The sequence below is a fragment of the Heteronotia binoei genome, chromosome 1 (assembly GCF_032191835.1).
Source record: "Heteronotia binoei isolate CCM8104 ecotype False Entrance Well chromosome 1, APGP_CSIRO_Hbin_v1, whole genome shotgun sequence".
Classification (NCBI taxonomy): domain Eukaryota; kingdom Metazoa; phylum Chordata; class Lepidosauria; order Squamata; family Gekkonidae; genus Heteronotia; species Heteronotia binoei.
The window spans coordinates 93193910-93206066 of record NC_083223.1 but is presented as its reverse complement, the minus strand read 5'-3'; the positions used below and the strand labels follow the sequence as shown (position 1 = coordinate 93206066).

The following is a 12157-nucleotide window of genomic DNA, read 5'->3' as shown; positions in this document are numbered from 1 at the left end:
AACCCTGCCAATATAGAGATAATGCTCATCTCTATTTCATGCTTCTTTGGACACTGTACAAACCCCGAATGCTTGGAGGCAGTTTTGGGTAGATATGAGCTAATAAACTTAAGGTTAATCTCAACAAGACAGAACTGCTACTGGAGAGAAAGTCTGACCCAAGATGTAAGGCGTTACCTGTTCTGGATGGAGTTGCACTCTGCTTGAATCTTAATCTTGGGGGAGGAGAGGTCCTGGGCTGGGGCCTACTTCTGGATAAGCAGGTGACAGCTCTGGATAAGAATATCTTTTTACCAGCTTTGGCTGATTAGCCAGCTACTACAGCCTTTCCTGGGCAGAAAAGATCTGACCACTGTGGTGCATGCCCTGGTAACATCTCGGTTAAATTACTGCTATGTACTTTACATGGGGCTGCCTTTGAAATGTTCTTAGAAATGTCAGTTGGTAGAAAATACTGCAGCCTGAATGCTGACTGGAAAAGGTCACAGGGACCATATTACTCCAAACTTGACCCATCTGCACTGGCCCTTGATTTGTTTCTGAGTCCAATTCAAGGTGCTGATGTTGACCTTTAAAGCCCTATATGGCTTGGAACCAGCATACCTAAAGGACAGTCTACTCCCGTATGAAACTACCTGCTGTCATCTTACGATGCCCTGCTTTGGGTGCTTTATCTTCTGAGAATGGGGAAATAGCAACCCAAGAGGAGGACCTCCATAGCTATGGCACCAAAACTATGGAACTCTCTCTCCAGGGATACTTGTTGCCCCTTTCTGTCACTGCCTTCTGCAAGCAAGAAAAAACTTTTTGCTTGGCCTGGCATTTCCTTAATAATTCCTCCCTCCCAGCTCTCTGCTTTATATTCTTTTAATATGTATTTTAGTTCAGGTTTTAACTGTTTTTTTAATGAACTTTGATAACATTTTGATAATGTTTTGGTTCAGATATTTTCCTAATATCTTTCCTACAAAAGGGGGTTAGACATGGATGTATTTTGGCACCTATGTTATTTAACTTATATATAAGTGGTTTTAAGATCTCTCTAAATAAGGTGAATTCCCATGCTCCAGTCATGGCTGAATTGGCAATACCACTATTAATCTTTATACTGATGATGCAGTAGTGTGAGCGAGAACACTGTTAACTAAGATAAATCTAAAGTCATGGTCTTTTCTAGGTCATAATCTCTAAAATATACCTGGATAATGTTTTGGTTCAACTGTTAGTTGCCTTGGTGGCCGTGACTGGCAAGAAAGGCAGCATACAAATTCTGTAAATAAACAAACAATAAATAAAATACTATCTTCAAGAAGCCAGATATGGGCTAAAGCTTCCTGTTATTAATGTTACCCCCTAGAAGGCTACAGGGAGGAAAAGTGGCATGCTGTAGCCTAATGAGCAAGGTAAATACCTGAAAGGGAGACCACCAAGGAAGACTCTACAGAGGAAGGCATTGGCACACCACCTCTGCTTCTTGCTTGCCTTGAAAGCCCTTCCTGGGGATGCCATAAGTCACCTGCAACTTGATGGCACTTTACTCACACAGAGAGAACAATACACTTGTCTGTTAATGCTAAAATAAAACATTGCTTAAATTAGTGGTCTAAAAATGAAGAAAATTGCATTAGTTTGAATGCAATGTGTGCAGATTATTGTATTCTACTCAACCATCCTTGCCTAGAACTAATTAATTGTTGTTGTTATATTTATTTATATTATTTGTTTATTTTAAATGCTTTTAAAAACATTCCAATGAGAGTTATTTGAATCTGTATAGGCATCTAATCATTTTATTTTATTCTCTCCATCAGTATGCTTCATTGCAGCTTTTAAAAAACATATAACAATTTTAAAATAAAGGAACACACACCTGTTTGGCATGTATATCATCTGACACATTATCTTCTCAGGTGCAGTGGAAGGTGTAAGCAAAGCTCTGGTACATTATGCCAATGATCCTAATACACTGTTATAGTTAAGCAGTAGGCAGCATAATAATGTCCTCGAAAAGCTATTTTGCCAGGATTGCAAGTTTAAGTACAAGATTAACCTTGGCACCAAATCTGCTGCAGTCAATTTGTTCAGTGCAAATGTTTTAATTCTATGGCTGCCTTAAAGGAATGGAAAAGGTTCTGATAATGTGTGCTCAACTGGAAGATGGAAAAACAATTCTTCTCGGCCAAAATATGTGCTGGGATCACAGCCATTATTTTATTTTAATATTGCTTCGAGCTTGTTTGCTTAAACTCTGTTAGGCCTTCAAAATATGTTCAAAACAATTCCCTTCTCAGTAACTCTTAGAAGAATCCTACAAGGAGGGCCAGTATTTCCCTGCCACACACACATATTGCTGGAGCTGAGCATCAAACTCAACATTTGTGTACTAAAGGCTAATTTAATAGCTAAATGCAAAGGTTAATTTAATTGCTAGGTGAAATAGCTACTCTCAACACACCCTCCTCCAAACTGCTATTTTTACTAGAAGGGAAAATATAAAGATATTTATCTGGCATATGGGACATCTACAAAAAAAAAAGCCCAGCAGGAACTCATTGGCATATTAGTCACTGATGTCACCATTGTTTCACACAGGAACTCATTTGCATATCAGGCCACACCCCTTGGCACCAAGCCAACCGAAACTGCATTCCTGTGTGTTCTTGCTAAAAAAAAAAAAAGTCCTGGGCCTATAAACGACAACCTAACACACACCTGGACACTCAAGTCAAATAGCTGCTCTGAAGGCAAAGAAGAAAAAAACTGCAGATTTATACCCTGCCCTTCTCTCTGAATCAGAGAATCAGAGCAGCTTACATAGGTCTGGCCCTGGGGTGCATAGTGCCCCAGGCAGACTCACTGCCTGCCGTCCCCCTCTGTGGGCAGACTCGCCCCCCACCATTACGATACCTGGGAAGGGACGGTGGAGCACCGCTCTTCCCGGGTATTTTAAAGCCCCCCCTCCCCTTCTCTGGGAAACACTACTTCTCTTTCCCTCCCTTTCCGCTATGGTGCGCTCCATCCCCCGCCCCTCCAGTATGCTCAAAGTAGCACCTAGAATCGCTCCAACCCCCTTAAACCTGGCCCTGGCCTCTCATCGTTGAACGAGGTTTCACTTTGTAGTGAAGCCTCATTCAGCGATGAGAGGCTCAGGCCAAATTTAAGTAGGTCAGGCTGATTGTAACGGTGCTACTTTGAGTGCACCAAGGTTGTGTTGTGCATGAATGAAACAGAAGGTGTGACATTTGAACTGGGGACTTGTCTACAGCTTAGTTTCTTAACTCTCCCCCTCCCCAATCTTATCTTTTCCCTGTTGAAGATAAGACAGAAGAAGCTAATTGAGGCTTATTCTTTTTCCCACCTCTCCCTAATATTGCTTGAGGAAAAGGATCTAATAGATTTAACACATCTACAAAAACACAATGGTTCCTGTTAAAGCTGATAGTTTTAACTGGCATTAAGACACAAAGAGATATATTTATCATTTATATATCTCCTCTTGTGATACCAGGTATAGACAGAGCTGGCCTGCCACCAGGAAAATTAGGCAAGTGTCTAGGGTGCCAGCCCTCTGGGAGCACCAAATTGGGTGCCTTCCATGTGATTCAGTGATGTTATCAGTGGAGGGGGATGCCAGAATTTAGCCTTGCCTAAGTCGTCAGAAAGTCTAGAGCCGGCCCTGGGTGTAGGCATCTAAGACATTTTGCAGAATAATTCAAAAAATACATTAAAATAGGCATGGAATCAATGGAGAACTAATTCCTCAAGTCAATCATTACCTAATCAAGCCATCTTCAAAAGCTTGAGTAACTGAGGAAAAATAACAGCTAGGAACCAAAGCATTCTCATTATAGGTGCCTGTTGAGTGAAGGAGGGGTCTGCAAAATCTGAGCTCCACCACAGAAAATGTCTGCCTTCCATAACCAACTGATTAGCTTTCACCAAGGCAGACACCAGAGGCTGGGCCTCTGCAGGAGATTTTAATATACAAGTAGGTTTGCACAGATGCAGACATTCCTTCAAATACCCTAGTCTCAGGCAACTTTAAATAAACAAGTTGTGAGTGTTGCCACCATTGTGTGTGACAATACAACTATGAGGTGGAAAGAACCATTGAGTCACACTACATTTCACCATAAGATTTTCAAGCTAAGAGACAAACAGGGCTTTTTTTGTAGAAAAAGCCCAGTGGGACTCATTTGCATATTAGGCCACACCCTGACATCACCATTGTTTTGTGCAGGTGTTTTACATGGGAAAAGCCCAGCAGGAATTCATTTGCATATTAGGCCACACCCCCAGCACCAGGCCAGTCAGAACTGCGTTCCTGTGCATTCCTGCTGAAAAAAGCCCTGGGAGGTTTGGCATTGCCTTCCTCTTTGTAGCAACCCTGGATTTCCTTGATAGTCTTCCATTTAAGTACTAATGGCACAATCCTAAGAAGGTCTACTCAAAATTCTACTGAAGTCTTCGCAACGGGACTTACTCCCAGGAAAGTGTTCTTAGCATTGTATTCCATGTCTATCAGTGGGTGCTAGCCATGGAGGGAAATGACCACATTCAGAGGCACTAAGCTTCTGAATCCCAGAGTCAGGAGGCAACATCAAGGGAAGGCCTCGGCCTCTACGCCCTGTTGCTGGCCTTCCAGGGGAACTGGTTGACCACTATATGAGACAGGATGCTGGACTAGATAGACCATTGGCCTGATCCAGCAAGACTCTTATGTTCTCAGCCAGTGCTGATCTTGCCTAGCTCCTGTACCTAATGAGATCAGGCTAGCCTGGGCCATCTAAGTCAAAGCAACAATACAAATTACCATGTTTGATGTCAGTCCCATGTGAGCTGATTGCTGAGCCTGCTTAGTTCATCCCAAGCAGGCTTGGGAAAACAGTGCATATGAAAAGACACTTACCATTCTAAGCAATTGGTAATCATTAGTGTCACAAGAGGCCACTCAAACACCAAAAGGAAGAATTAGAACTATCTATTGTCTGTTTACACCATCACCTGCTGACTAGAGTTTTTACACACCAATAATGGGGAAGGAGTAGCAGAGCTCAACTGGGCAGTCTAAAATTGTACATGCATGAAAATCCAGTTGTACCCCACAGTGTGGCTAGGCAGTAATATAATGCAGCAACATGCTGAATACCAATGAACAGGTTCAAGAACAGTCAAACCTATTATCAAAAGTTTCCCTGTTCTCAGTTAGAGAGCCCAACTTGTGATATTTGAACTCCCTAAAATTTAACTAGGGATATTACCGAATTTTCTTGTAACTGAGTTCTTTTAGAAAGTTCAAGTCTCCTTTATGGTTCTTTCACAGTTGGTATGAAACCGGTTGTTCTTTTGTTTTTGTTAGGTTAGCCAAATCAAATTGAAATTTTGTCATTAAAATTAATGCATATAAATGAAGATGCCTATTCTGCAAAGAACAAATGGTGTAATAATGACATTAATATGATATGAACATGATAAAGATGGAATGGTGTAAAGATGGAAAAAAGAATGGCATAAGATGGAAAATTTGCCAAAGGCAGAATGGGTGTTCCAATCATGCACAAGACTGAATAGAAATTATTACATATTTATATATTTAGGAATTTAAATACCCATAACAGCCTTCTGAATTGTGCCCAGAAATAAGCTGTTAGCCAATGAAATCATTAAGCACTGGCAAAATATGAGCAGAGTCAGTGTGCTGTAGCAGTGACTCTCTCCCTTCTCCCCCCCCCCCCCCATAGCAGTCAGCCAAGTCTGTGAATACTTAAATCTGGTCTTGGAGCTGTAAACAGGTAAGACAGATTCTTCTACAAATCCAAAAACTTTCCTAGGTATCTGAAACCTAAAAAAGAACACATGGGGTAAGCCCCCAAATGATAAAAGAATTCCTGTAGCTTTTTTTTAAAAGGAAGCCCTCAGTAGCAGTTGCTAGGCAACCACAGCATTCTAGGTTTTAGTGAGTGAAAGTCAGAGGGGAGGGGCTTTCCACGGCTGTTTTGGTCCTTGAGGGAGAAATCACGAAGGCCAGTCCTGGCAACTACTATTGGGTGACTTGATACCACTCAACTGCATAACTCACCTAGGCCTGGTTTCTTGCTACTGTTCACCAGCAGACACCTTATGAAAGCCAGTGTAGTGTAGTGATTAGAACTTCAGAGTAGGGTCTGGTAGACCTTGGTTTTAATCACTAGTCTGATCACTTGGAGACAAAACACCAACAATCCCTCTCTGCTTTGGACTGACCAGCCATACCAACTGGTCAAATAAGAGATAGGTAGGCAGGCCTTGAATTCAGCAGGAGCTCACAGGAATGCAGCTCCTGAACCTTTCTGCGGATTCCCCCTCCTCCTCCTCACCTACCTTGTCCATTGAATAGTAGTAGGTGCAGCTACATAACAATCCTGGATTAGGAGACTGGACAGCTAGCCAGCCACCAGGAGCTTTGCCACACCCCCAGCAGCCCTCATTAACCTCTGGAGAAGCCCATGCCACCCTTTCTCCACTTCTAATGTGATTTTGGGTGGCGGGTGGCTTACTGGCCTTTTGACTAGGGGGGGGGGCAGCCCAGGAGACCCCCAGGCAAGCGAGGCCTCCTTGGGGTGGCTGGATCTCTAGACAGCCCAAGCAGGCCTCGCTTGCTCAGGGCTCTTGCTTTGGGTTGCTTTTGGATGATGGGGGGGGGGGGCAGCAAATGCTAGTGAGTTACGCTAATGAGCTCCACCGCCTATTTTTGACCCCTACAGGTAGGTATGCTGTATCTGGCAAGAAACTGAGGCTGGAGTGGTATACTCCACTTTCATGCTATCTGGCATCCATCCACTCACATTTTTTGACCAACTGAGCAAGTCCTTTGCAGAAGTTATGACAAAAACCTTTCCCCATCTGAGTGGTGAGAAGGAAATTCCTTCTCTTTTTGAGTACATTTGTTCTTAATACTTCTTTCATTTAATATGGCAAGGCTTAATTAAAAACAAGTGCATTTGTATTTACTGAAATGCAAGAGCTCACTTGTGTTGTACTGCCATGGTGGCACAATCCGGAAGTAGCCTCAGAAGATATTTAAATGACTTCTGAGCCCATTTCTGGGTAGTGCTAGTTCACAGTCCTCATGAACCACAAACTGGTTCATAAATGGGAAATCTGTGGAAGTTCGTGGTTTGTGAAACTAATGAACCTCCACTGTCATGAGCCCTGATGAGGTGGAGCTGGAAGGGTTAACAGACCTGGAAGAGTTGCCAGCCAGTTCCTCAGCTGAACAAACAGCAGCTGGCCCATCAATCACTCTCCAGGCACCGGTGGCAGCTGTTGATGATCAATCTCCTCCAAGCTCTTCTCCTCCCATCTCAAAAGTTCGAAGCAGGCTCCGGAAAGAACTTTCAGAGCAAAGACATGAGGCACGCCGATGCTTCAGATCTCTCAGCCCTGAGTTCTAGCAGAGTCACTGCCACCCAGGGAGCAGGCTGATTGAGACTCCCATATAGCTTCCACCCAGGACCTGGTAACCTTGTGGAAGCAACAAGTCTATTCTCTGGCTTGCAGCCACGCTCCTTCCTGATTCCTGATCCTGACCTGCTTGATTTCCTTGGCACCCTGACCTTTTGGCTTTTGGACATTGACTTCTGATTCCGGTTTGTGATTCTGCATTGGTGACTTGGCTCCTGCTTGACTTCCTGGACTTTGACCTTGGACTGGCTTTGGACTCCTGCCTGCCTGCACCCTGAGAATGTGACATCCACCATCCTTCATATTTCTGGTCCATGCCCATCCCTAATTAGCATCACAAATACTTGTCTGCTAGCACATATTTTGCCACTATGTTCCTCTCCCCACATGCCCCCATCTATTCAGTCCAACACAGCTGACACCCACACAAAACCTTCAAAAGAGAAGTATTTTCCTTGGTTATCTGGTGAGACTTCTCTCTCTAGTGTTCCCAAAACAAAGTACACAAGTACAAGAAGATACATCAAAACTAGAGTTGTATTTTAAATTACAAACTGAAAACTAGAGTTGTATTTTAAATTACAAACTGAAAACACCAGCTGACGCAACAATATATAAAAAATGTAACAAGCATACAAATTGTAAAAAGAGTTAACACAACAGCTGATGTTATTTTGCATCTCACACAGCAGGGTGTGAAAGACATGTGGATTGTTTTGAATTGATGGCTGCTTTATGTATGAATAAAGAGGATACCACAGAAATGGTCTGATGAGGATCTGCCTGATATGGATTCTGGCTGGCAATCTGTATTTTGCCACATGTGTTAACTCCTTTTTGATATTTCATGTAATTCTTCATTTATATTGTTTATTTTTCTGTGTATTTACAGTACAAACTTGTTATTGGAATGTTAAATATTGTTTAAAATCCGATGTTTGTAACATATTTTTTCATATTGTTGCTTTAGGCATTGTTTTCAATTTGTAGTTTTACAATACACCCCTATTTTTGATATACCTTCTTGTACTTGTGTATTTTCTTTTTTCCTTTCTTGAGGGGGTTCATTGTAGCCCATTGTCTTCCTGCCTGATTCTGAAATCTGATCATGTTCATCTCAATTAATTGGATTTGCATATTTTCATGCTGCTACACAGAAAACATAGATCAATCCTGGCAATTCTAACTAAGCACCTGCATGATACATATTGCCAACTGTTAATGATGTAAAAGCAGCACACAGATGTAATGTAGATGATTTTAAATGGTGCCCTGACCCTGATGACCATGGGACATACATCCTCCAAATAAGCAAGCAAAGAGCTATCCAGCCTGCTGCCATGCTTCCACAGCAGAAATGCAAAAATAATCAAAATGCTAGCTGTTCTGAGTTGCAAGCACATTTTCATTCCTGGTGTTCCCAATGTGTTTGTTTCCTTTATGCCACTGATGCATTGCATATTATTTATATGTAATTGATGATAAAATAACATTAAAAAGTGTATACATTTAATAGCAAAGTTTTGATCCAAGGCAACAGAAAGAGCCTACAGAGACTCACAGTCTGATTTGTAGAACACACACACAAAAAATGAAATATGGATTTTTGAGGTGAAGGAGCGGGGCAACAAAATTTGGTAGTTTCTTTAAACACTACATGCAAGTTACAGAGAAAAGAGACAAAAGTTTTCCAAGTACCTTTTCAAGACCTTCCTCCTTGAGGCTTATCACATCTAAATCAAAATCTGTTCTCAAGCCATTGGTTTTGTTGAATGTTATCCTGCCAGTGAGGCCTTCCCAGTGAGCCTGTGAAAGTAAAGGAGAAAGGCGGTGGGGTGGAGAAATCATATTTAAGCAATATGAGAAGCAGAAGAAGAAATTAACATGATCCAAAATGGAAATATTAAAAATTCATTAAGTTTAAATAATTTTCCCTGGGGCTGATTAAGAAAAACAAAATTCTTATTCAGTCCATGGACTCTCAGCTTTTCTTTTGTAAATATATATGAATTATAAACCAACTTTTCCATTTAATCTCAACATACAATTCTTTTAATAGCTTTCCATTTTCATACAAACAGGAAAATGCATCATCTTAGACTGCTCAGAGGCAGTCATTTGGATTTTTTACTTTAGTCCCACTTCAGGGGGTTGGGAATTATTGCTGCTTACCACTATCCTGTAAATAAGGCCCCAGTTCCATGATGCATTGAGTCACTTTGATTCCTACTGTGGCAATATGCACCAATGTGATATGCAACAGTGGGACTTTCATTTTGAATAGCACAATCCCTTGGCATAATTAATTATTGTATGCAACACAGTTCCAAAGATGGAAAGACAAAACTATTATACTGGGATGCTTATTTATGAGAACTGAAAATAAAGGTAGCCAATGCGCTACTGTGGAGATGTGGTTGACACTTCTGTTCTAGTTGCAAGAGAGGGAGTTAATATCAATGTAAAGAAGTCAGGAAGCTAGCAGGGGGGAAAGGATAGGGAGCCCTGCATTAGAACCCTGAAGGTGCTTTTATGCACCATCAGTTCTTTATTATATAAAAATGGTTGCTGCTTGTTCATTTTCACAGCAGGTACATCAAAGATCTTAGCATATACTTAAGTACTGTATGTTACCAATGGCAGCAAGAAGATATTTGCCCTAAGACATTATTGATTCCACACAAACCCTGAGTTCTTGTTTACTAAGCTTTCAAGAAACAGAGGAGTTTTATTTTATTTTGCATTCCCAACAAGGATCTCCTGCTTTTTGACAACAACCTGGCCAGGCCTGGTATATCCAGCCTGCGTCCCATCCCAACGGTGACAGGTAGTGGGACCAGACGAATTCACCCACCTCCGACACTGGTGCTATGCAACGCCAGGTCCATCAACAATAAGACCGGTGTCCTTCGGGACTTCCTGCTCGAGCAGGACGCGACCTGGCTTGCGTGACCGAGACCTGGGTGCGAGATGGGGAGACTGTGGCTCTCTCCCAGATGACCCCCCCAGGTTACTCGGTCTTCCACCAGTCCCGGACTAGCGGGCGGGAGGGAGGAGTGGCATTACTCATACGAGAGGCTTACTCCTTTAGGGCTCTCCCGGCCCCGGAGATCCCGGGCATTGAATGTGCCGGCCTGATGTGGGATGTTGGGGAGGGGTTGGCGATTTGGCTGGTGTACCGACCGCCTAACGCACCAGCCGCCGCCTTACCATCCCTGGTGGAGGCCGCGGCGGGCTGGGCGTTGGAGTGCCCAAGGCTACTGGTCTTGGGTGACTTCAATGTTCATGCCGACGACGCGGCCTCCGGCCGGGCGATGGATCTAGTGCCATCCATGGCGACACTAGGACTCTCCCAGGTTGTTACAATGCCCACTCATCAGGCGGGACACATGTTAGACCTGGTCTTCGCGGCGGGAGTACAAGTGAACGATATTGCAATGGAAGCAGTGCCATGGTCGGATCACTTTGCCCTCAAGGCTCATATGGATATGCCACCCCAAACCCGTTTAGGCGGAGAGCATATTTTGGCTCGCCCGCGGAGCCTGATGGACCCGGAACGGTTCCTGACGACCCTACGGGATACCTGGCCCACTGGCGATTCCCTGGAGGTTCTGGTTGAGTCCTGGAACGATGGACTCTCCAGGGCTATCGAGGAGATCGCTCCTAGGCATCCTCTGTGCCCCTGCCTCAAACCGTCTCCCTGGTTCAATCAGGAATTACGGCAATTGAAGCGGGACCTCAGACGACTAGAGAGGCTATGGCAGCGTACTCAAGATGAAGTGACCCAAACATCTTATAGAGAGAGTTTGAAGACCTATGAGATGGCAATCAAATCCGCAAAGAAGACATTTGCAGCTAAGACTGCGTCCGCAACTTCGCGCCCGGCACAATTGTTTGAGATAATTCGAGATTTGACTACTCTGCCCCAGGGCAGACCAAATTCTAGTGAATTGGAGATAGGCTGTGAGGCTTTTGCGAACTATTTTGCGGACAAGATCGCATCACTCCGCCTCAACCTCCCCGTCAACTTTGAGGCAGTTAACGCAACCGAGGCCCCGAGCATGTCTTCGGATTATATCCTGGATGGTTTCAGCCCCCTCAGCCTGGAGGAAGTCGACAGGATCCTCTCATCTGCCCGCCCAACAACTTGTAAATTGGACCCATGCCCTTCCTGGCTTATTAAATCTTGCCAGGGGGATCTCAGATATCCTATACGGGATATCATAAACAGATCCCTAACGGAAGGGCTTTTTCCAGCACCACTCAAAGAGGCTGTGGTCCGTCCCCTCCTAAAAAAACCATCTCTAGACCCGGCCCAATTGGCACACTATAGGCTGGTCTCAAACCTGCCCTTTTTGGGCAAACTCATTGAGACGGCAGTGGCGAGGCAGCTACAGACTTTCCTGGAGGACGCTTCCATCCTTGACCCACTTCAGTCCGGCTTTCGCCCAGGTCACGGGACGGAGACGGTGTTGGTCGCCCTGGTAGATGACCTTCAACGGCATCTGGATCGGGGTGGCTCGGCAGTACTGATGCTGTTGGACCTATCGGCGGCGTTCGATACGGTCGACCATCAGTTGCTGACTTGCCGCATCGCCGACGGGGGGATTCAGGGGCTGGCCTTGCAGTGGCTTTCCTCTTTCCTTGAAGGTCGGGGACAAAGGGTCGCGATTGGGGGGGAACTATCCCGGAGGCGCTCACTTGACTGTGGGGT

General features: G+C 44.0%; 1 protein-coding gene across 4 annotated transcripts in view; it reads right to left on the bottom strand.

The window, feature by feature from the left end:
* The window catches only part of GRIK2 (glutamate ionotropic receptor kainate type subunit 2), an 896645-nt gene that overhangs the window by 409251 nt on the left and 475237 nt on the right, over window positions 1–12157 (bottom strand). For all 4 annotated transcript variants that reach the window (XM_060237503.1, XM_060237506.1, XM_060237504.1 and 1 more), the window contains exon 9: window positions 9142–9249. In XM_060237503.1, the coding sequence (XP_060093486.1) occupies window positions 9142–9249 (108 nt within the window). The remainder of the gene's footprint in view (window positions 1–9141; window positions 9250–12157) is intronic.